The following is a 27,137-nucleotide window of genomic DNA, read 5'->3' as shown; positions in this document are numbered from 1 at the left end:
AACAAATCCTTTTTGTAAAATATTTTCATAGTAGATATTAATTGAGTTCGGTGAGCAATGACATTTGTTAGAACTAACTGAGTCTTATTAGCATGACATTTAAAATGATTAAAGCTATATAGTGATTCCTGATTGGGAGCCTTTAAAAGGGAAAATTATTCCTCCAGTCAACCAATGCAAAAATAATCATTCCTTGAACCAGAGACTTTCAAATATTTATAGGGGGCTGTGAGAGAGCTAGTGAGTTGCCCAAGTTCTCACAGTTAGATAGCCTGGTTAGAAGATGTTAGATCCCGGTCAATTGCTTTGTCCATTCCAACATGCGGACTCTGCATACTTTATTACCTCTATTTATGTCATCAGATATCTGTTGGTCTGGCATACATCAGACCAACATGTCTAATTTCACTTAAAACACAGTGACTTCAGTACACTTCTTTGTATTAAAAACCAAAAGAATTGAACAAAAACAGAAATGAGAGAGGAATGGAGGAAGGGAGGGAGAAAGAGAGAAAAAAGAAAAGAAATAGTTGTCCAAAATATTGTTTCACTTTTAATTCATCTTTGTCCCTTTATATTTTACAGTTAAATCCTTTCCTCTCCTATTTCATTGCTACTACTAAACTCATGTAATCATGAATTAGAAACATATTCAAGTTCTACTTAAAAGAAAAGTGGTCTGATATTTGAACCACCAGTATATATTGTAACAAATCAATATATTTTGTATTCAATTCTGAAAAGTATGAGCATGGAATCAATCTCATCAATGCAAAACCAATAAGCATGTATTGGATAATGTCCTTTAAGTAGCCTCACAAATTTGGGAAGTTATCACATTTTTACATGTTCATCCTCAGAGGATCAAAGATAAACTGATACGTTACTAACATCAAAATGCAACCAATGAAATGTCACTATTACAAGTTAAATCTGTTTTCTTTTTAAGTATCATTTCTTATATTTCTTGACATTTGCTCTCAATGAATTTAAAATGAGTTAATAAATAAATCTATAAACTATCTTTTCTGATTATCTTTGTTCTAGATAGATGTTTTCAGTATGCTTATTTATCTTTGTAAGTTTTCTTTCCTCTCCATATATTTTGATTTTAATAACTTCATATCATATCAGTGGTATGTCTTTTCTGTATTATAGGATGTTACTGGTCCTTGAAACTTTATTCATTTCAGTTTCCATGAACTCTTCTTATTTTATTTTTTCTATACCAATATTGTAATAATAAATAAATTTTCAAAGCTGCAGAATGGAAAGAGGAGACTGATTGATTTGAAACTATTATAAACCAGTCTGTAGCACTTGGATTATTTATTTTTAATTTAGATTTTAGTGTAATTTGAATGTAGTGGCCATTTATCATGATTACTGAGATTACATATTCCTTATTAACAAATGTTTACTTTACTGTCTGTGTAAACACAGTCATTATTATGTTAGTGTATCTATGCACGTTGGAAGTAATATTTAACCAAAAGAAAGCTTACATTTTAAAATGATAAAGTGTATCTGAGTAATTTTGAATGCTTCCAATATACGATGAATCAATTTGTAATTGATTTTGCTTTTATCAGTCTGTTATTGTTTGTTAACTTGTTATATAAGTCACCTTTTAATGCTAAAACTTTAACAAAGCCTTAAACTTCATCAATCCTAAATCATACAGCGAAGCACAATTCATAGCTGTTCAGCAATCTGAAACAACATTAAAAAATCAAGGAAAAAAAAGTGTTGTCTTTCTCAGTTTCTCTGTCTCTTCTTTCTTTTGTGTCCGTTTATCTATCTCTTTATTAAACTTCCCTATGTTTTACTTTACTTGTATTTTGTATGAGTACACAGTCATGCTAAACCTCTTAACATAAAAAGGTAAGTAAAAAATTGTGCAGAACCTATGCCTGGTTTGTACTTCATCCTATGACGTTATAACTTTTGTTTGACTATTCTCTGTGTATTCTAAAGCCTATCTTTTGTGCGCTAACACTGTGATTTAATTGTGATTTTACTTCTTCTGTGGTCATGTATTTTCTTTAAAGTCAATAGGAGTAATTCACACAATAATTAAGATGATTTATCTACCATTGCTTTCAACTTTAAATAATTTATAATTCTGAATTGAAGAGGCAGATATTATATACTTTATATGTTTTAAAGTTGGGTGACTCAAGAGTGAACTATTAAATTATGAATTCTTGCTTATAATGCATTTCTTTTATAACATTTCATAAGAATTCCAAAGTAGAAAGACAGTGAAGACCATGGAATGATATGTAAAATGTAACTGGTCAGGAAAGTGCCTTCCATATTAGAATTGTCATGATCTAACGGTGAACCGGTGACTCTTAAGGAAGGCATTACATTTTCCCAGCTCCTTGTGTCTGAACAGAGTATTTATTAATCGCATGGATGTCAAATGGCTGATCTGATAGGCTAATAGCATAGCGAAAATGATTCGTTTAAGTAGTTGTGGTTATTTTGGTTTAAAAAAATTGGTCACTGGTTAATTCAGTTACTATATTGGATTTTCTACAATTAGTAATTGATATAATAAGTACCTTTTCTGTATAAAAGAAAAGAGTTATATTGCTTATGGAAAATGCAGAGTAGTATACAATATATTCCCAACTTCAAGGATTAAAAGTCTACTTGTGAGACAAAACATAAACCCTTGGAAGTCAACTAACATTATATTCAAATATGTAAGAGATACTTCAACGCAGCCACGGATTACACATAAATGAGGAATAGACTCCTGACAGAACATGTCAAACCCATTTCCATAAATTTTCCTATCCCCGATGGCTTCCTGCAAATTCCTCTCAGAAAACGTATCTGAATGCAAGTGAATGAGATGGTCATTATAAGCATTATCTAAATCCACTACAATTTACCAAACGAAACATCAGCATTTTGACTATTGTTAGTAAGATATTACGCCTGTGACATATTTCAAGCTAATAATAAACTATTGGTTCTTTTCAATGTCATGGTTATAATAGTTATTGTCAATTTGTACTGTCCAATTAAGGTAGCCACAAACCACTTATGGCTATGGGATATTTAAAATGTGGCTACTCAAATTAAGATGTGCTCTAAGTATAAAACACACATTGGGTTTTGAAGTGTTAATATGAAAAAGTAAATGTGAAATATTAATAATCTTATATTGAATAGAGTTTTATATGATCGTATTTTGGGCATATTGGTGAAGTAAAATATATTATTATAATTCCATTGTTATTTTTTAATACAGCAAATAGAACATTTAAAATTACATATATGACTTGTATTATATTTCTATTTAACTGTACTGCTATACATAAATAAAACCTTTTAAATTCAGAGGAGAGAATTTGCTGTAAGTTGATCAAATTCTAGGGAAGTGTTCATGTGAAAAGTGTTTCATTTCTAACATATACCCTAATGCATAATCAGTCTGCCTCTTTTTGTATACTTTCAGTAGTGAGAAACTCACTACTTTAAAATTATTGCTTTTAAAAGAAAAAAAGTTTGCAATACTAATCAATTGTTCCTATATTAAATGGAAATTCAGGCTCCAAATTCCTATCCATTGATTCTGGTTGTTCACTTTGGAACCACACAGAATAATTCAAATCTCTAACATGCATAATAACCTTTTTAACAAAGGCATAATAGTCTTGCATCAGGAAAGCTGGACCCTACGCGTACTACTTACTAATGAAATCTAAGTTTGCATTATCTTGCTTGAATAATCAGTTGTCCATTTTGTAGTAGTGTTTCTTAAAATCTATTCAGATCTGCTGATTATTTTTGCTCCTGGTAGTATTATGCTGTTACTAGCATTTTGCCAGAAATCAATATATATCCACACATGCAGTGCTTATCAGTCAAGTCTTTTTAATTTTAGACAATAGAAATTGTGTTATTTCACATTCTAGATCATTCAGGAGCTCCCTGAAATATTTATTTGTATTTACTTAGTTTTTCAGGAAATCACTATATTGTACACCTGAAACTAATATAACTAATGTAATAATGTCTACCAACTATATTTAAATTAAAAAAATAATTCATTTATGAGTGTATAATGTGTACCAGGAATGACTCTAGGTTGAAAAAGACAGACAAATTCATCATCTTCATGAGGTGTTCATGGAACTCACTCGTTTTACTCTGCTTTTTTTTTTTAATACATGCTTTTTGTGTTTCCAAATAATGTCTGGTGAAAATACTACACAGGGCAGAACAGTTCAAAGCCCTTTGGTATCCTCCTCGAGACCACCCTCTCTCTACATTGATGCAGATTAATTAACAATTTTTTTGTTGTTCAGAATGACACAACTTAACTAAACTGTAGTCTCAATTTGTCTGCGTTCACCATTAGAATTTCATGAGCTTGTCAAATACCTTGGTAAAATAAAAACACCATGTCAGCAAGCATTTATTTTCTCCTTTATAAACTGTACGTTCTCAAGAGAGGAAAGACTTGAACTGAGCCAATGGATGGCTTTGATTTTGAGAGGAAACAATAAGAGCCAATATTTATAGAGCATTTATGCTATGTCAGATGCATGCATAGGTTCTGAGTGAAAATAATAACCAATATTTACTGAGCATTTATGGTATGTCAGACAACAGTCTAACGTATTTGATCTTTATAACAACCCTATGCGGTAGATACCCTTCTTATTCTTATGTTACAAATAAACTGAGGCTCAAAGAAGACAAATAACGTCCTGGGTCCCTCAGTTAGTACATGGAACTCAGATTCTATCTAGACATTCTCCTTTACACGCTTTGGCTCTACGACAGATTTGAAGCATTATGAGGGCCTTGAGGGAGGGATACAGGAGCTCACCAATATACCTGCAAGGAAGGTCGATATTAGGAGTGTTCATAAAAGGCTAAAAAGGTTCTTGGGGCAAAATTACGGGAAGCCTTGACTATCATGCTGGAGTTTGAACGTATATTCTACTTGTACTTTTGGAGCAGAGAAACAGTGTGATGAAAGCCATGCTTTGGGAATATATTGACCTGATCCTGGTGCATAGGATAGAACTGGTGAGGTGGGAAGGAGATTATAACCATGTAAGGGCATTATTGCCTTAGCTCCCATGTGAGGACTAGAAGAGACGGTATTTCTGGAAATAGAAAGCAAGTGGATCATGGGGAATGCATTGATGATTATTTGATGTTTATGAGATTTCAGGGTGAGGAGTTGAAAAATGACACAGTGCATGTTTTAAACCTGAGTGAGAAACATGGTTGTCTATGGACAGAATGTGGGAAGTTGGTGTGGCAAGCAAGTCTGGCAGAAAGATAATGAGCTCATTCCTAGACATGTTGAATTTCAAGTGAGAAATCAGCTGGCTGTTGGAGAATCTAGAACAATCAAAAGTGAGGTCACATCAAGAGATGAATACTTGTGAGATATAATGAAAATTATGGTTAAATGTTGAAAGATCATACAATTTTAGGGAAAGAGAACTGAGAAAGAGATATGGAGACCCAAGTTCTGAACCTTTGAAATCATTGTGTTTGAGAATATAGTGAGAAGATGAGCTAAGAGAGGAAGCAGGTATAGAAGTATAACAAATGGATCCATGTTATTTTTGACATCCAAGTACTCAAGTAAAGTTATTTTAAATATTTATCATCACATGTTCACAAAACCAAGTAGAACAGTATAGTTGCTCTTATTACATATTAGCAAATGTGAAGAACAATTCAATAACATAAAATACCACCATATTTATCTTGCGTAGTTATGATTCTTAAAGCTGTTAATCTTTTTACTTTTACAATACTTTGAACAAGATATGGTTTAAAAGTATAGAAATATGTTAATCATACAGACACTGAAACAGCCTTTAAGTATATTTAAAATATGATGTTTCAAATTACAAATGATCATTAGGATTTAAAAATTAGTACTGAAAATAAGTCACTTGAACAAAGAACCCATGGATTCTCTCTGGCATGTGTAGAATTGCCTAGAAGAAAAGTGTTGATTCATATTGCACGTGACAATCATGTCCCGGTAAATAGCATTTGATTATTCACTTTTTCATCAGAAGTGAAATACCTTTAGATACTTGTTTTATCCTTGAACACGTATCCTTATTGTGCTCTAGGTGATGCTGTCTAATAAGGAAAGAGTAAGGCTATGACTGGGGATGTGATGGGGAAGAGTAGGTGGGGACCAAACTTGATGGATGCCGTCCATGGATTGGTTTGACAAACGGAAAATGTTTGCTTCTATAAGACAAGAAGATTTCTATATGTCATCTATGAGTTTTCAAAAGCTATCTGGTAGCAAATATGTTCTAGTGTTTCAATGCAAAGTGGGCACAGATCAATAGAATAAATACTTATTTTATTAACTGTTTGAACTTTAATAAATCAATATTGCCTACTCTTTTACATGTATATTTGATTTTCTGTACATTATCATTCATCACTCCTCGTTAAGTGGTGTCTTTAGAAAAACAAGGTCTTTTAAAGTTTTTCGAGACTGTAGTCATGAATTTCAAAATTAAAGAAACTGATCATTGTAAGGTTGGAAAGCATTCAGATCTTTCATGCGACATGTTTTTGTTTCATTCATTTGAAATTTTTGTGCCACCAAAGAAAGCATTTCTACGGCAAGCTAATGACATTGTCTTATGAGAGCATGCCTGTGAATTTCTCCATGCTACAAATGTCATTTGAAATATCTGAGCAGATTGCCATGTAGTTTTGTTGAGGATTAGGAGACAATTCTGCGTTTCCACCTAAATTTACTGTTATTTGATGAATGAGGCAATTTCTGATAAGGCGTATTTACCCAAATGATATTTATATCAGAGTATTTAAAATAAGATCAAATTCAACTTTAGAATATTAACAATTAGCTGAGTCAAATATATGGAAGTTGACTTTTGTTGAAAAAACAGAATGATGAATTGCATTGTCTTGCATGTGTGTTTGGCTCTGATGATGTTAAACGTTAGTCTTTATTTGCATCCTCAGATCCTTTCCCAGTTGTATTTCAAAGCTTTCATAAAATATAATAAGGAAACATAATGCATGTCATTATTTTAGCAACAGGAGGTTGAACAAATGTGTTTTTTGGTTTATGTTTCTAATAAAAAGTAATTTTGATTTAAATTAGCACTATCTTTTTTTTTAGGCCTCCATTCCTTTGAAGGAATTGGAGCAGTTTAACTCAGATATACAAAAATTGCTTGAACCACTGGAGGCTGAAATTCAGCAGGGGGTGAATCTGAAAGAGGAAGACTTCAATAAAGATATGGTAAATTGGTTGTGATAAAAGTGTGAATGAACTAGGAGTGAAATTGACTTAAATATTTGGAAAGAAATTAGATAACTCAAGTCTCCAACTAAATTTTTGGGACATTCCTTGCACATTTTGTGATTTTAATGATTTATTACGAATGCAAAGTACTCTTGTTGAGCTTTTATTATGAATGCCAAAGTAGTATGGTATGGTCATATAGGAGTACTTACAGATGCTAATAAATAGCTCAGCAATTTTGCTTTAACCTGTACTCTCTTCAAATTCAGAGCGTAAAATGTAATAGGGAAAAATAGAGCCAAATCAGAAAATAAACTACAAATTTAATAAGAAACTCAACTATCATAGATGGCTGATTTTTTTTTTTTTTTTGTCAGTCATGTTTTTGGTAATAAAGCATTTTTTTTTTTCAGAGAAGGGACAATTACACATAATACAAACATGGTTTATAAAAGTTTACCACAAGTGGTTTTACCAAAAAGTTGTATAAATAGTACAGTGTATGTCTGAAATACGTATAAACTTATGCTGCTTATTTCATGGGGAGTAAAGAAATGTAACCATGCGGGCTATTCCCAAACTCATAACATTGTCATTGAACCCTGATTAATTTCAAAATATCTTTTATATTTCTCTCTGGCTTGAATATTTCGGCATCACATCCCTTTACACTGACTTTTACTCCGTCCACCTCCTTTTCACAATTTCCTTTCTCTTCTTCCACAGCCATCAACCTATATGGCATTCTTAAGCTTTCCATATATTGTGTTAGAAACTTCTCAGACATGTCTCAGTGCTAGAGACTTCTCAGACAATGCCTGAAAATGACATCAAAAGGCAATACATAAATTTAAAATAATAGGCATATGAGGCCATAGGAGAACTATTCCCACCAATCTTAGTTCCCACTGGTATCAGTTCTGACTTCCTGGAGCTGCTTGAGTCAGTATGCCCTGTGTCCGGGGTTTGGTGGCCTTGACATCTCAGCTCCTGGAAAGAAAGACAAGAAGAGGCTTTCTGAGATGCTGAGTTACAGCTACCTCTATTTCCTGTCAAAGAAGAAACCAGAGGGCACCGAGGTGAAAAAGAGTGCTGCTGACCTCTCTGGGGCTGATCACCACTTATGCCCAATAGCTTTCACCTAGTGCAAGGAAAGAAGTGATGTGGGGTTTTTTTGTTTCTTTATGTTTTTGTCCTCAGTCCTAGGAAATAGTACAGCTTCTTAAAGACACATTAAAATGAGTCAGGTCTTTGACATGCTATACATGTATGTGTCTACGTTATACTATTTCATTAGACTAGGAGCTGACAAATCTCAGATGAAAGTCCCATTTATTCTGAAAAGTGAACAGTTCCTCAGTTGTGTGGTAAAAGTTTTAAGTAGGCATTATAGATTTAAATGTGTAGCATCTAATACCATGAATAGTTATCAACACACACACATACACATACACACACACACACACACACACACAGGACTTTTTAACAGTTGTCTGATATTATTCTGAGCTCATGAGAGTGCCTTGGGTACCACTGCAAGGTGAACCTCCTTGATAGAAAGTTTTTATATATTGAGTTGAAACAGATAAGAAAGTCAACGTGAAAAATCACATTGTCACATATGCTAGTATATTAGATGAGCACTTATTCAAATAATTTTCAAAATACATAAAATGAAAATATTTTTATAGTCTAAAAAGCAAAGTGCATATTGAAAACATTAAAGCCATTTTTCTAATCCATTTTAATGCTAATTTGTATTTATTTAAAAATAACATGCACGTATGACATATTTTTGAAATTATTTGCAACATTTGCCAGCAATTCAGCACATCATTTTTTACTCATGCCCTAATATTTGTCCTAAATTTGGGCATGTAGTTTATTTAAAGCAGAAGTCATTAGATAGAAATTAATGTGAATTTAAAACAAAATATTTTGACTTAGGAGTGTGTTAAAATTGTAAGGTCTGTTGCCATCTCACACTCACACACCCACATCCATATTCTTATATGGATTAGTTAACATTATAAATATCAAGTTTAGTGTACTTATCCCAACTTTTTTTAATTTCTAGAAATACACTGAAAATCAAAGCCAAATGAATGCTTTCACAGCAATTCAGGACTTGTCTGAAATGATGAAGTACCTTAGTTCCCCATATTCCTACATATGCCCCTTATCAAGTATGTCCTTTTGAGCTAGACAGAAGGAAAGTTACTTCTTTTAAAAGTTAAAGTGAAACATGTAAAAGAAAAACTGCGAGCACAGTATCTTACAAGAACACTCCCTGAAAGTTTTAAATTGGATTTTTTGTGTGTGTTTAAATAACATGTTTTATTATCTCTGTTAACGATGTACAGCTTTTTAAAAACCAAAATGAAGACTGTACTTGTTGTTTTTAATCAGAGTGAAGACAATGAGGGTACTGTAAAAGAATTGTTGCAAAGAGGAGACAACTTACAACAAAGAATCACAGATGAGAGAAAGCGAGAGGAAATAAAGATAAAACAGCAGCTGTTACAGACAAAACATAATGCTCTCAAGGTATTAGAGCTAAAATTATAATATACCTTGCCTGTGGTTTCTTTTCATATGTAGGGTAAAATATATTGTGCATAAATAAAATCTGCTTAAGAATCTTAGTCACCAGAAATACATTTTTTTCTGTTGAATGCGTGTGCTTTATTTAACATTTTTGAGTGGTGTCTTTGATTTTGAAAGATGTGTTGCTTACAGATTTTGAGTATTTTTGCTTAGACAAATTTTTCTGAGTAGTAATCAAAAGATAATAAAATGCATCATTTATAGTACTTACATATTTAGTTTTCTAATCTCGTTTATTTTTATAAGCTATTTTTACATTTGTCTTAAAAACCCTGCTTAATTGCCAAAATAACCAATCTACATTTTTTAGACTTTCTACTTCCTGTATTTTAGTGATTTTATTTAGAGTAAGTCCAATTTTTTGGTAACCTAATATTTGTTTAATGAGGACTGGGATTCTACTTGATTTTTTCCAATTAATTTCATTTTGCCTTTAAGAGAGTCACTCTTTACAGCTAATTAAGCAACGACAAGAGTCTACTTTCATTTACATAGAAATCCTCAAAAATAATTTTAGTGTCCTTGAAGAACTGGTACTTTCATATTAACCAGTGGTAGTATATTGCTTCACGTACCCATTTGATTTATCTGGATTTGTGCAGGAAGGACAGAATAAAGTATTGATTTTTCTATAGTAATATCTAGGAAGTTCTTGAGCTGAGACTAGACACCTGAAGAGTTTTGTGAAATAACCTTTTTTTTTTTTTTTTTTTTTTTTTTTTTAATGTGCTTTGCAATACTCACTATTTGCTTGCATGGCTGATTTTCTAATACTGTTAATGGCCGAGCTTTTCATTGTAAATCAGTCTCTTAGAGCTGTGTAGCTATGTAGGTGGACCCACCTAGTAGGTGAATGCAATCTGCTTTCTATATGCAAATAAGAGTATAAAACCATTTCCCATATAGCCAGACAACCAAATAAACACTGCTGAGAATGTAATTACACAATATTATGCCTGCAAGGAATCCACAAGGAAAGTCTAATTGGCCAGCAGGTGTTCTGAAGGTAACTGCTGATAAATATAGTAAATATAAAAGGTCTATTCCTCGAGGGAATGCAAGAACAAGCCATAATGTGCTCAGAAAAGCAGAGAGCTGCGTATTTCACACACTTCCAACGGTGACCAAGCTTTCAGAAACTTCTACCGTGGTCATATGATGATATGTGTCCTACTGAACAGCAGTGTTTAATGGTTACCTGGCATACCTGTAAAGAAACTTATATAATGTCTCTAAGTACCTTTACACAGTACACATCACCTTGTGCTTAGGAGATAAAAGGAGTTTCAGATTTTATGACCACAAGCCCTTTCTCTTGGCAGAGATGTGAGTTGTGTCATGAATAAGGCACTGCTCAACTCTCCTTCGTGGCTGTATCTTGGTACCTTTGAAAAAAGCAGCATTCCATCTGGCTCATCATCCCAGGCATTTATTACCTCCACAGGAGGTTTAGAAATTCAACTAAAAATGTACACTGCAGTATTTTTCACATCCCCAATTTTAAGCAAAACGGAGAAGGAAATCATTATTGCAAATATATGCTAAAAGCAATTAATGAAAATCTCCTCCACTTGCCAAACCAGTCCCCACCACAACTCAGTAATGGTGTTAACCTGCCCAGTGGCTCCGATTCGGGTCCTTCTGGAATATTTCAGAGAAGGTCAAAACTTTCTAATGCAATGAATATTTCAATAGGTCTTTGATATTCATTATTTTCTTTTCCTCCAGTTAAATCTGTACATGAAGCCCTAATTGCTACTGCTCTGAAGAAATGAAAGCTGTATTCTGAGCTCTTATGTTTCCGTGTGTTACCATAAAATGGCATTTCAACAAATTCTGTTGATCAGGGAAGACATTGTAAGGCACACGATGGTTAATTCCTGCCCCCGTCTGTTGATTTATTAAATCAGTCACATCAGGTTGATTGGATACCATGTCCTATCCCATTTCTTTAGAAAATATGCATTATCTTCCATTAGGAGCATGATTTGGTATAGTATTAAGAAAAAATTGGCCGTGTAAACCTTGAAAGAAAAACTATTTTTATAACATTTAAATTGTCATTTTCATGTACACTAACAGAAATACAATTTTCACACTTCTACATATATAGCTTGAAACAATTTATATGATAAGTAAGGTGACTTTTTATTTCTAATCATAAACTATTAATGGTCCATGAAACTTTTTTACAGGGATTTATTTCTAAGACCGTGAATGTAGTTACTTGGCTGTATAAACTTAAAATTTTGTTTATGAACCCTAGGGCTTAAGATATGAATTTTGGAACTTTTTTTTTTAACCTATTTTAAAAGTCAAATACAAACTCATTAAGTTTGTGCAAGTATCCAGTTAGCTCAAATGTATTCATATATTAAACTATTTCACATAGATCACATGATAATTTAATTGACAATTAAATTTAATAGGATTTCTAAACAAGTGTAAACAAGCCAAGAGAAAATATCTTCAGTGGGTTGTTCGGGTTTCTTAGCTTCACGTGTGTGGGTCCTGTCACATAAAAACATAATTAATCATCTGTTTGTATGTTAAGCATGTAAATGTAAACTTAACCAAAGTTGTACAAGAAGATGAAAGACTCAGATTATTTTTAAATATCTACAACCAGAAGTGTGCTATACATATATATTGATGTTTTAATAATATCTGCACCATGAACAGGATTTGAGGTCTCAAAGAAGAAAAAAGGCTCTAGAAATTTCTCATCAGTGGTATCAGTACAAGAGGCAGGCTGATGACCTCCTGAAATGCTTGGATGACATTGAAAAAAAATTAGCCAGCCTACCTGAACCCCAAGATGAAAGGAAAATAAAGGTAATGTTGTTTTAGAATGTCAATAGTAGAATTTTTTGCTACCCTTTCATTTCTTTAACTTAACCTGTGTGGATCATATTTAAAATGTTGATGTGGTGCTTTCCTCTATAAGCGTTCTCTTTGATTTATTGTACTTCCTTGTATTGTGTTTTGTTCTAGTAAATGTATTCAGTGTTTTTTGATTGCTAGAATGTTGAATGAATCAACTGTTTTATTTTTAGACAATGTACAATGAATTAAGAAATGTCATGTGTTTTCTGGTAAAATTGTGATTGACTTTGTGTATCTTTGTTCCAGATGAACAAATGACTTATCGGTATATGGACGGCTTCTTTCTCATGTTAGCACATTCATTTCATCAGAACATCTTCACACATCAGTGTCAAATCTCTCTAGATTTATTTGCATATTGTCTGAAGATTTTTTTCTGTTATTATTTTACACGTTTTATTTTGCTTCATTCTCTGTTGAGTACCTCAAAACTTTATAAAAAGGAAATAACTCATTCATTTACCCTCTAAATTATATTCTATATGGATGGTCCCAAATAAATAAAAAGTAGTCACTCCAATTTGGGTCAACCCCCAAAACACCAGAAGAATTGAGAAGAAATAAAAATGTTAGATCAATTTAACTATTTTCTTAATTCGAATATATGAAACTGAGCATTCAAAGGATAACTGAAATAGTATTTGGAATCTTGGGTGAAGATGACAGTGATGGCTTCCATATTTGTAAATTATGAAAAATGAAAATAAAATGACAACAGCCTATAAAATTTCTGAGAGAAGTATGTGCTGCTTGGAGGTTGGTTGATGTGGTTAGCTAACTGCCCTGGGCCCTGTATTGGTTTTGCTCAATAGGAAATTGATCGAGAATTGCAGAAGAAGAAAGAGGAGCTGAACGCAGTGCATAGGCAAGCTGAGGGCTTGTCTGAGGATGGGGCCGCAATGGCAGTGGAGCCAACTCAGATCCAGCTCAGCAATCGCTGGAGGGAAATTGAGAGCAAATTTGCTCAGTTTCGAAGACTCAACTTTGCACAAATTGTGAGTTGTTACTGGCAAACCCGCATATGTGTTTGCAACTACTACTCTAATTAAACAGAGGCCTACTAACAAAAAGAAAACAAAAACTGGGTGCAATTTCAAACTTCTAATATGCATTCTGAAAGTGAGTAGTTTCCCCTCACTTTGGGCTTCTGTAACAATAGTGGTTAATTTTTCATATTAAAAATATAATAAACTAACAGGTCATAGAAAGCAGCCCCCTTATCAAAAATGAAAAATACTTCTTAATTTTTGCCACATCATTTTTTTCATAACATTGGCAATGTGAATTTGTCAATTTATCATACATTTACTTTATTTCACTGTCTAATCCAAAAATATGTATTGCTTTCCTGAGGTCATCTCATGCTACTTTTACTTTTTAATGTATACATGGTAAATAACAAATCTTTTGTGAATCATCTTCTTATATCAACTTGCATAAACCCTTAATTGACTGAAAGAATAATAGTTTAGTCCTTATACCTGGCTTAGCTACTTAATGGATTAAAAGGTTTCTTAGAAGAACTGGATGCCTAGTAAGATGGTTGATAATTGAAAGCAAATTGAAAAAAATATAAAAAAATATCAAATATTGTGACTACTCAAATATTGCAAACCTAAAGAAAAAGGAACGACTACTCTTCTTTCAAACAACTGGCTGGGAATTCTGTGATTCTCTTTTTAAAATGGTGATCGATAGTGATAAGGTTGTTCTTAGCACTTTATTTATAATACGTAGGGTATAAATCAGGGATTTTCTAAGAGATATATGATCTTGTTTCCATTCTGAGAAATCGTAAAGAAGAATGGTCACTACTCTGTAATTATGCAATGATAGTGCTCTTCACAAAACCAGGATGTCAGAGTGTGGAAAATAAGGCTCTATAATGAATTGTGTTAGTTAGAAGAGCATGAAACCAACAGTCAGCCATTTTTGACCCAGTATGTAACTGACAGTTTCATTTGTTTCAACCTATAGATGAGACTTTTTTGGGAATTTCTCAGGTGATATTGTTGATTCCATTTAATATGGGGTGTATATTTTAAACTATGTGTAGTACAATGAATATAACTATATTTTATAAGCATATAATCTTGTTAATGCTGCATATTAACCAAGGGAAACTATACTTCATATTATTGTGAATTCCTTTTTCATGTAGAGAAATCCATGAATACACTGTTTTCAATGAACTTGAATACTCTAAGGTTTAATAGAAGCTGAATAGTCTGAGAAATTGGAAGAAGTAATATAAGGTATATTTAAATTATATTGCATTTGAAGTCCAATTCCAGCTGATAGCACATCTCAGCCTATTATTCTTCATATTAGATATTGTGAACATAATATGTTATAAATCACTCAAGCTTACATTAACAGAAAGCCTGTGTCTGTGGATGCAAAATGAATTGAAAGATTAAGACAACCATAAGGAAAAGTCACGTACAATATTTTTGCCTTGATTTAATAAACCATTCAGGAAGAAACCCTTTGCTTTGAATTATCTGACTAGTAACCAATTTCTCAATTCTAATTTCCCCCAAATCTTGTCATACTTTATGTGCCGGACTAAAATTTTTACAACCTAATCAAGATAGGTTATTTACGCTTTATAGTTAAATAGACACAGGATCAAAAACCCCCATAAAACACCCACTTAAAATGCCGTTATGTAATTACACATAATAGGCTTTCAACAATGTTTGTAGAACATAATAAAATAATGGTTGATGAAATAAAGAAAGGGTATGTAAACCAGTATATTATTTTCAAAGTAACTTATGGTAAAATACTAAGATACATTTTTCCCACAAACAATTTCTTCTTGATTTTATATCTCAAATATTCAAAATTCAGAAAGTGCTGGGGAGTGGGGGGAAATTTTTATACTAATTGTCGATTTTCCATGATAATAGAAGCAATAACAATATGTGTGAAGAATAATCAATTTAATATTACAATTATATTTGACTTTGGATTTTCCTTAGACCTAAAAGATGATAGATGATTGATAGATATATCCAAGATGTATCTTTATATTCCACCAATTACTAACATATATTAACAAACTGATTTCACATGTGCAGTGGTTAAAATCATCTTCCCAATTATTTTGCGATGAGGTCATTTGAGATACCCACAAGCAAACAACTTCACTGAAAGTTATATTTGGGATAATCGTACAATGGCCCTGATGTGGCACAGCTAGTCGTAGATTCAAAATTTCTTACCTCCCTCCGCATCCCCCTTCTCTATTTCTCTCATCTTTTTCTCAAATGTCCCTCTGTTCTCTCTACATATAAACCTTAGACTTTATTTAGACTTCTTGATTTTCAGTTAGTCTTTTGTATCTTCACAGTGGCAATTCAAGATTGTAGGCAAACTGTAAAGTGCTTAACGTTTGAGAGCTGGGTTTAAAAAGGAGGAATTAATTTTTCTTATTTCATAGATAAAGACTCAAAAATGGGCAAGCCGTGTAAAATTAATTCACTTTGGGGCTGGTGTTCATGGCAGAGCTATATGTGGCAATAGGAAAGCTCAGAAAAGGCCAGCAACTCAGTCTGAAGGAGCCATGAGGCAGCCCTGGGCCAGATGGGAGCAAAGAGCAAAGCAGAGTAGAGAGTATCTGCAAATCATGGTCCTCGGGGCAAACCTGGAGACCGCAAAAGATGGAAAACAGACTGGGGGAAAGCAGGTACAATTTTCTTCAGGTATTCAGCATATTGAAGCCTGTACTCCAGTTAGGAGTACAAGACATTTGTATTACAGTTCCAGTTGGCTTTAGAGACCTGGCTGCTCAGTGAAGACCAAATAAACTGAAGTTAAGGAATTTTTCTGCAGGATGTTTTAAGCAGCAGTGTGGTCTAGAAAAAACACCACTCCCTGGAGTGAATAGAAAAAAGACCACTCCCTACAGTGAACCCCAGTGACCATCTGCTGGCTGTGTGACCATGGGGAAATCTCTCTCAGCCTGATTTCCCTCATTTCTACAATGGGGATAGGGATGCATGTGGTAATTAAATATGGCAATATTTGTAAAACACCTGATTAATTATAAGGGCTCAGCAAATCAGTTTTTTTTGCTTTCTCGTGTATATAAGTTAACGTTGGAAAAGAGACACGTTTTAAAAATTTATATCTTTATAAGGCAATTAAGAAAAGTAGGCTCAGTATGTACCATAGGCTTAGTATGTTATGACAAAGATCTATTTTGTTTAACGTAAATTACAAATTAGATTCCAGGATCCTTGGACAGGTGGTTTTATCTAGTGTCATGAAATATTTGCAGGAAATTTCATGCAACCCTGGTGGTCTTACCACTGAAGTCATAATTCTCCATAAACTTGTCAGTAGAACTCTATCTGAATTATTATCTTCTGCAAAAAAGTAAAGAAATAGATAAGGAAAAACGTTTTGAAAATTCCTTAGTGGAAAATTAGGCATAATGTTTATTATGTTTAATTGTAGCATTTGCCAGTTAATCTCAGAGAGCCTAAGTAAATGTAACCACAAAACTGCAATGAAGGTACCACCACAACCCAGGGCTCCTGTGGGACTCCTATGCAAAATAAGCTCACAGACTAAAATTACAATGGGTACGAAAAAGAGTCTTCTCACGAGAGAAATTAACAGATGACAAAAGTAAAAGGAGAATGTAAACCTGAAGCGTTTCAAAATAAGAAGACAGAAAAGGACATTAAAATAAGTGTTTTCTAACATTGAAAACACTTTTTCAAGAATGGAATGGAAGTCTTTCAATAAAAACAGGGCAGTCCGTTTTGAATAGTGAACAGGAAGATTTGAAAAATAGAAAGTCTAGAAATGAAAGTACAGTTATTAAAATAATAACTCAAACCACTTTTTCAATAATGGGTTCATTATAGAAGAAAAAAGAATGTATTGATTGAAAGACGCTGAGGACAATTCTGATTTGCTGAAAATACTGGAAGATGTAAAGAATAGAATAAATAGCTCAAACACATGTCAGATTGAGAAAGCAGAGTGCCTGAGGAAGAGACAATATTTCATATAAATGACCGACATTTAACAAAATTGAATACATTTCAATTTATATGAGTCCTCAATTTGAATAAAGCTCAACCAGTCTGGAATACATAAAAACTAGTTCACAGCTAGCTGGGTCGGAATGAAACTCAGAACCTCAGTGATCAGGGAGGTATCATAAAGCTACTGAGGACAAAAGATAATACCTACAGGGTGACAAAATTGACAGCAGACTTTTCATCAGCAAGAGATGTTACAAGAGAGTGGAATAATACCTTCAATGTGCTGGGCAAATTTTCACATATCCCGTAAACTGTGATTTGAGAATGAAGACAAAGTATTTTCAGAAATACAAATATTTTCAGACAAACAAAACCAAAGAGAAATTATTACATATAGTTTCTTGCTGAAAGAATTCCTAAACTATATACTAGCATAAAAAGGAAAATGAAGCCAGAACGGAGAAGCGAGCTATAGAAAGCTACATAATTTCTTTTCTATATATAAAGAAGGAATTTTTTTTTTAAATCCTGTTATTGGCTACCAAAATTGTGGCAAGTGGTGCAAAGGAAAGCATAGAGTGCTATGAGAATGTAGAAGTGATTGGACCCCACGTAAAGGAGAATACAATAAATAAAAGGCTTTTTCTAGAGAGTAGACAAAAATAGAAGGTCTGTGCCTAATGTGTTCCATGTGAATTATTGCCAAATATCATGTTTCTGGGAAAAAATATGTAACAAACCTTTGGAATAGGCATACATATATGACCTGTCCCAGGAAGGAGGGGCCCCAAAATACAAACATCTTAGTGGAAGAAGGAAAAGAAACGGATATCCTGTACAGTAGTACCTCGGTTTTCAAACGTCTCCGTTGACGAACATTTCGGTTTATGAACGCCATAAACCTGGAAATAAATGCTTCGGTTTTCGAACACGCCTCAGAAGTCGAACATGTCATGTGGCTTCCGCTGAGTGAAGATCCTGAGTCCTAGCTTCTGCTGTTTTTGAATGTTTCAGAACTCGAATAGTCTTCCAAAACGGATTGCATTCGAAAACCGAGGTACCACTGTAGTTTCAAACACCAAGTACATAATGCTGATATTCAGTGTTTTACGTCCAACAACTTTTTATTCAACTTCTTATTTTGGATGCCTAATGGGTTTTAAAAGCATATCGTAGCCATGTCAAGAATAATTGATTTCCTCCCCTGTGTAAATTGGCTCCTACCGAGCTCTCTGAGTGTTAGTAAATTGCCCTTTCACTTAGGTCAAAAACCAGATATCATCCATGATTCCTCTATTCTCTTATATTATCCATGTAATTCATTTCAAATCCTGTGACTCGGGCCTGCAAAATACATCTTTAATTGGACCACTGCTCTCTATTTGCACGGTGACAACCCTAGTCTACCGTATCATCATCTCTCATCTGTCAATGACCTCTAATTCTGGCTTTCAATCTTTTCCCACCTACACTATATTCTCCCTGGTGAAGCCAGAGAGCTCCTAAAGCAGAAGTGAAATGCTGTCATTATCCTTTCACCGAAATCCTCTGAGCTTCTCCGTGACTTGGTCCAGGCTGATTACTCCCTATTACTCCAACTTTATGTCCCTTTTTGCCATTCTCCTGCCAAAGAGGCATAAAAGGTTCTCCTTGGTACTTAAACACACCAACGTCATTTCCATCTCAGGACATTTGCACGTACTGTTTCTTCATGGAATATCTTTCGCCTAGCTATTGCTCCATCAGAGGAAATTACAAAAGGTAGTTTAGCAATATTAAAAATAAACATTTCCAAAATATACAAGTTCTTGAATAGTTGATAGAAAATGGATTTTGTTCATAGATTCACTTTAAATGCCACAAGAAATGTGAATGTGTAATATAAATTAGTCCTTCAGGGAATAATTGTGTAAAATAAAAACATTTTTATAATGTGAACATCCTGCCACTATCTTTTACAAATTGTTTGTATTTGAAGAGAACTTTACACCTACAAAGAGCTTTCACATGCATCTAGTTGTAGCCCACTAATAACCCCGGCAAGGAAATATTTTCATGGCCATTTTACAAGAAGAAAAAATAAGTTAATGAGATTTGTCCAAGGGCACATGTAAGAATGCATGACACCAAACTGAACTCAGTGCATCCCAAAATACTGTAGAAGTTATTCAAAAGAAAGAAAAACTATCGTGCTTCCAAATAAGTTTGAGAAACACTGGATTAAGCAAAGTCTTCTTACTCTAGAACTTCTTCGGGCCTTTGATATGCAAATGTGATTATGAATTTCTACGAAAGGAATAGATTCTGCAGACTTGCACATCTGGATATTTGCAGTACAAAGGGGGAAATTTCATTTCAGTTTTATGATAGGATTCCTGTTTGAGTGGTTGTGAAGAACTAGTGATCTTCAGAAAACATTAGGAAAAACATCACTATACCATTATGCTTTTGTCATTTTGGATTTTCTTAAAATGAAGCAAAGTTGTACAAGAAAAGTAATCACAGAGACGACTGCTGTCGCTTGTGTGAAATAATGTCCTAGATTTGATAGCGAGTTACTCCTTTTTTGTGTGTATTATCTCCTATCACATAATGGTGCTCAATTAATTTGAGATTAAAATAAAGGGAAAACATATTTTCTGCCTAATTGCCGTACAGATTTTTTTTCTTTGCCTTGAAATAACCACAAAGATTGTCAGCTGCCAATACAAGATCCTTGGGGAATTTGGGCACATAATTTTTTTATTTAGAGACAATATGTTCTTTAGTAAACAGAGTTGTGAATATAAAAGAATAGTAATGGTTTCTAAGGGAAATAAACCAAGGAGATGGCTGCCTATAGAATTTTCCTTGTCCTAGCTTCAATTTTGTAATTAACATATCACAAGAGTTAAGAAAGAAATTAGACAAGTCAAGATGTTAGGTTTTTCTAGATTGTTTATGATCACAATATTTACTGCCATTTCTATAGCAGCACTTTTTTTCTAGTCTTGAGTTACATAATAGAATCAGTTTAATGGTTATTCAGTAAATGGAGTATGTTCAGCTGGAATAAATTTACAAGAAGATGGCAGACTGACTGATTCCCTCACCCCTCATTTCAAATGTATGGAAATTCTGAATAAAATGTAATTTCTTAAAAAAAAGTTTTGAACAGATAGCTGAGCTCACAATATATGATGGAAACTTCCTTCCTCCTGTGCCATAATGAGCACAGCCAGGCAGATACTGAACCTGCATTGAAGGTTTAACGGTTAGGAGAAACTTTTAAAGACTTCAGTAGGAAATGCGTGACCTTACACAATATGGAGTGTAGAGATGTAAATTAAAACCCTCCCTAAACATAGAACCTTCAAGCCCTTCCCTCAGCATGCAGGGGGGAATAGATACATTCTACTCACAAGCTCAATTCATCTGCCAGGGATTCTGGCTGGAGTTAAAAAAAAAATCTTAAGTGAAAATTATAACCGAGTGTAGGGTATCTGAATTTTTACACTAACCATAAGGCTCGAGACTCCTGAACTGAGAAATTAATATAAAATTGGTCCCAGAGTGGTGAAATCCTTGGAGTCCTCCCACAGAAAAATACAATACATAAATCTTTGGGAGATCCACAGACACACAAACAATGAAGATGAGTTCACAACCAGATATTACAATCCACATAAAGAAATAATACATTGTGACTTAGAGTCATCTAACACAACGTTCAACAGGATTAGTACCTCATGAACTTAAAATAATTGAAAACTATTGGATACTATAAATATGTTGAAAATAATTATAGAGATAAAAAATAAAATAAATATTCGTTTATCAGAACACTATGAAAAATGCACAGGTATTTAAGATGAAAGCACAGCAAATACAACCTTTAGAAACCAAAAGCTAGTCGTTGACATAAAAAAAACAACAACCACTAAGCATTAAACACCTACTTAAATAAATATAAAGAGAAAATTAGGTTGTCGTGATGAAATTATTAGACTATGCTAACATAAAAATATAGAAACATGGAAAATATGAAAGACACTGAGAGACCAATATAAGAAACTTTAATATAGTTTACAAAGCAGAGTACAGAAAGAATACTCGAGACAACATTTAAGAGATAATGGCTAAACATTTCCCAGGATTTAATGAAAACATGAGCCCACAAATTAAATATATTGGTATCCCAAACAAGATCAATTAAAATAATTCTACAAAACATAGAGAATATATAAATACCATATAAAAGAAAGAAGACACATGTGTCAACAGGAATGTCTTATTTAATTGAAATTTCTGACAATAATAAAAAATGTCCTAAACTCTATTGCATTGCCATTGCACAAACAGAACTAGGCCACTATTTATAAAGTGGATTTCACCCATATTAGAAAACCTTTGATATTTTGTAACAACTTTTATACTGCAATAAGAAAACCTAGCTTTATATCTTGCATCTCTCATTACCTAGGAAACTTTGACTAAATATTGAGCCTCAGGATAAAGTAAATAACTCCTTTGTTATAGAATTAAGAGAGAGAATGAAACACCAAAAATACCTAAAGAACTTACAGAATGTTTTTATTATGGTCACTTGTTTGAGGTATTGGTGTCCAGATTTCACACTGCTAGGTATCCTGACAAACCAAAAGCCAAACATGTTAAGTTTTTCTGAATTGGTAGTGTCCCACATACCTAAAAGAAGCAAATGCAAATGCATTCTAGTTTAACACTGCTTAAATCTAGATTTTAAATCATTCCCACAGACAAAGTTCTAAGAACATGGGTGTAGCATTGAAATGGCAGTTCACACAAGGAAACAAGCAACAGAATCCAATCTCAAAGACAGAAAATAATGAATTAATCTGATTCAGAATGTAAAATAAATATGTATAATATCAAATATATAGTGATGGAAGGGGAAGTGACTCTGGTGAACATGCAATGCAATATATAGATGATGTATTATAGAAATGTACACTTAAAACCTATATAATTTTACAAACCAATGTCACCCCAATAAATTTAGCAAAAAATTAAAATAGTAAAAGTTTGCATCAAAAATGTCAATTAGGAACAAGAGATAATAAAATTAATGATCAAGAAGTTTTGAAAAGAATCAAATGGAATTCACCAGAATGAAATTAATCATTCAGTGGACAAATGATACATCAGATTAGATATAACAGAAATGAAATTAAAAAATTGGAAGAGAGATAAAATAAAGTACCTAAAATGCATAAAGAGAGACCAAAATTTAGAAAATATAAAAGAAAGTGTGAGAAAGATAGGAAGTGAGATGGTCAAATATAGCGAATTCCAAATACAAGGAGAAAATTTCGAATGTGACTGAGAGACGGATTACCCAGAAAGTAATGACACGTATAATGACAGCTGATTTTAGAGCAGTGATAAAAGCCAGAAGGTAGTAGAATAACGTCTTCCAACATGATGAATGAAAAACCACCTATGAACCTAGAATGTTATACTCATAGAAACTCTCAGGAATCACATTGAAATAAAGATCTCTTGGGACAAACCAAAACAGCGTGAGTTTACTAGTAGGAAATTCTCACCCAAGAGTCCTCAGGGCAGTTGTTTGTTTTGTTTTGTTTTAGAATTAGCCACTATTGGTGTTTATTCAGTTATCAATCATTATGTCATATGTCTTTTCTATGTAGGTAAAAAGAAGTTCTATAAACATTTTAAAGCATACCTAATACTCCATGGCATGTATGCGCCTCATGGGTGGTTTTTAAGCAGAAGAAAAATGACCCTAGATAGAAGATTTGAGATGTAAGGAAGAATGATGAGAAAACAAACAAACTAAACAAATGGAGAAGCCTAAAGAAATATTTGTGATACATATATATATATATATATATATATATATATATATATATATATACTTATGTGTGTGTATATCATGTATTAAAAAACAGAATAGAGCTAAAATACTGGACATCAGTGACAGAGTATAGAGCAAGGTTGCTTGAAGTTTCTCACCTCATTTACGTTTACCTCCTACCTTTCTGGATGTTCCTTCTGAGCCTCTATTGCTGATACCTCTTTTTGTCTCCTAGTGTTGACGTGCCTCAGTGCTCAGTCCTTGGACGTTTTCCATTTTTTATCTACACTCCCTGCCTTGCTGTTTTCATCTAGTCTTGTGACTTTAATATCAGGTGTAAATTCATGACTACTGCCTATTTAGAACCAGCCCCTTCTCCTCTCCTGAACTACAGTGGTGACGCAGCCCTTTCAAAGTTTCTGGTAAAAATCTACCCTTGCTTCCCTTTACCTGTTGTCAACACAATAAGCAGAAGCATCATTTGAAAATATAAATCAGGCGTATTATTGTCTGATCACAACGCTCCCATGGATTCCAGTCTATTTAAAAATGAAATCCAAAATCCTTATGTGAATTTCAAGGGACATATGACCTGGCCCTTTATTACCTCTCTGGCCGTATCTCTTAATATTAATATTTTAGCTCTTGTTCACTCTGCTCCCTTGTCACTCTTCCTTGAACATGTCTGGCATGCCCCTTTTATGTTATGTGTTCCCTAAGCCTAAAACCCTCTAGCCCCATATCTCCACGGCCCCCTCCATCTCTGCCTTTAAGTCTTTACTGGAAAGTGTTCTTCTCAGTAAATCTCCCCCCCCCATACACACACACCCACCCACCTTATCAACCCCTTCCCCATTCATTTTTCTATAAAATGCACTATCAGGAAAGTTATAAATATTTTCACTCTTATTAATTATCTTATATCCTTCCCTAGGATGAAAGCTCCAAAAATGCAGGAATTTTCTTTTTTTTTTTTTCACTGCTGTGACCTCAGAACCCAAAACAGCTACTAGCAAGTAGGAGGTACACAATGAATACATTTGTGGAATAAATGAATGGGTTAATTAATCAGTGGTGACTGAAATCATTATAAGGTCCTCTTACTGCTCAGAAGAAGACCATGCAAAATTCATTGTGTGTGTTAATTATAGACTCGCCATTAACCCAATAAAAATAGATATAGAATTTTTGTAGCAGAGAGAGAAAAATAAATATACGAACTATTGAAATAAAATGAATAATCCAAACTGGAAACTGAGGTTTAAGAACATTAGTTGAATTGGCCAAGGATAGTAAGCAACTGTATAAACCCAGGGCTTCAGCTTCTCTGAATCTCTTCAGTCCAAAGTCATTACTGTGTATGAAATAAGATGTCAGTTTATGAGTTTAAACAAATTCACCATTTTATAAATAACATTTATGCAATGTATCACCACAGAAATATTACCTCTAATGACTGACTCTAAATGGCACAATAAATTAAAATATTAATATAAATGTGTTAAACTTGATTCACTGGTTATATTAACATGCACAGGTCTGTATAGTTAGGTTATAGCTATGATAGGTACATAATTCTGTGTGTTCATCTCATGAATTAAAGATACAGTAAAAGACTACAGTCACAATTCAGTTTGGTGTCAGATATATAAATAAACATGAAATAATGTTACCTTTTTTATAGTAATGTACTATATCAAATTTTGCTACCAAGTGGAAATTTAGCACAATGTTCAGGAAATAACGATGGTAAATATATTAATAATGATATGTTTCACAAATACAGACAAAAACACAAAACTGAGTCTGATGCATTGTTGACATGTGCAGTTTTCTTATGTATTTTAAAATGAAATCCAAAATCCTTATGTGAATTTCAAGGGACATATGACCTGGCCCTTTATTACCTCTCTGGCCGTATCTCTTAATATTAATATTTTAGCTCTTGAAATTATTCTATTCTTAAAATTAGAATAAATATAGCTCATTTTTGGCATCAAAGTAACTTGTTTCACTAAAATTAATATTCTCTTCCTTGGAATGACAGTAGTTGAAAAATGATTACATTTGGTAGAACTATTTTGGAACAATTTATTACTTCTCGTTGTGATAAGGACATTAAGCAAAATTTATCTTTGTCTAATGGAAATAATTGTGAATATCAGTTATTTTGTTGTAAGATAACAGTTTTTCTTAGGCCAGTGAGGTAAGCAAGACTAGACCTTTATAAAGAGTATCTGTAATCCTTTTAATAACCTGAATAGACTAAAGTTTGTCAAGCAACTTGCCTGAGTGCCCATAAAATTAAGGCAAGGATTTCAACATCAAGGTACTGTTTTAATTATTAAATTAGCAAAGAGATTTGTTGATTTTTGTCTCTTTGGTGATGGTGGTGGCATTGTTTTATTATATTATATTCCCTTTTTTATTTGTTTTTAATAAGAACCTCCTAATAAATGATAAGGGTGCAGTGAAATCGGAATTCCATACACTTACTGGGAGTCTAAAGAAATTCCAGTTTTATTTTGGATACATTGAATTGATATTTCTTTCATTCACTAAACATTTCTCGAGTGCCTCCTAAGTACCAGACGACACAAAACATAAAATAACATTGGTGAATCCATAGCAATCATACAAGAGACGTGATATTTGATAAATATAACTCATACGATGAGGAAGAAAAAAGTCCAAGAATTTATACACAGCAATTTGACCTCCGTTTGCAACACAACAATAAAAAGTGTAATTTTCTCCAGTCTAAATTTGCTTTCAAAATATGGAACACCAGCTGGAAGGGAGCTCAGATGGCTTCTGCAGTGGGATTGGAAATATCCTTCTGAGCATGCCCGGAACAACTGGTTAAAAATAATTAAATCACTCGCACCATCTGTGAATCATTCTGATTCTTCAATGATTACTTAAGACTCTCATTGTATGGAACATATTCTTAGAACAGATGAATAAAATTAATTCAAGTGTATAGCTTCCCTATCTTTGATTTTCATGAAATCAAAAAGGGTTACAATGTTTTCAAATTTGCTAAGTGATCTGATATTTCTCCTCTCCTCCTTTATGAGCCAGTGGCTTTTGAAATCTTAAAATGTGTTTGAAATTTAGTTTTATTTTTCATAATATGAATGCATTTGTTCACAGAGACTTCAGTATACAACCTAATTTTGTCTTAAAAATTCTGCAATTTTAATTATTTTATTTATTTTATCTTCTGAGTGTAGCATTCAATAACTCATAGACAGCTCTCTAGTAGAGAACTAAATGAAAGTCCAAGATAATTGTGTTATCAAATTTAATACCATCTGCTATAATCATGGCCAATTTTTAAAAATGTAAATGGCTACTTTAACACATATAAAACAGAGGAAAGCTATATTTAGTGGTGACTAATCCATGGATAAAAGGTGCATGGATAAAATGAAATCCAAGGCTCCATATCTGTGCAAATTTAAGATGTTTAGATTAATTCATAACTTAGAGGCATTATTAG

General features: G+C 33.2%; 1 protein-coding gene across 8 annotated transcripts in view; it reads left to right on the top strand.

Annotated features, from left to right (window-relative positions):
* The window catches only part of DMD (dystrophin), a 2,125,071-nt gene that overhangs the window by 907,507 nt on the left and 1,190,427 nt on the right, over window positions 1-27,137 (top strand). For 7 of the 8 annotated variants that reach the window (XM_074323908.1, XM_074323913.1, XM_074323914.1 and 4 more), the window contains exons 38-41: window positions 7,169-7,291; window positions 9,704-9,841; window positions 12,584-12,736; window positions 13,600-13,782. In XM_074323908.1, the coding sequence (XP_074180009.1) occupies window positions 7,169-7,291; window positions 9,704-9,841; window positions 12,584-12,736; window positions 13,600-13,782 (597 nt within the window). The remainder of the gene's footprint in view (window positions 1-7,168; window positions 7,292-9,703; window positions 9,842-12,583; window positions 12,737-13,599; window positions 13,783-27,137) is intronic. The other variant, XM_074323912.1, reaches the window with a different exon arrangement.

Source organism: Rhinolophus sinicus, chromosome X (assembly GCF_036562045.2).
Source record: "Rhinolophus sinicus isolate RSC01 chromosome X, ASM3656204v1, whole genome shotgun sequence".
Classification (NCBI taxonomy): Eukaryota; Metazoa; Chordata; class Mammalia; order Chiroptera; family Rhinolophidae; genus Rhinolophus; species Rhinolophus sinicus.
Note: the sequence above shows the minus strand (reverse complement) of the source record. Positions and strands in the feature narration are given on the sequence as shown.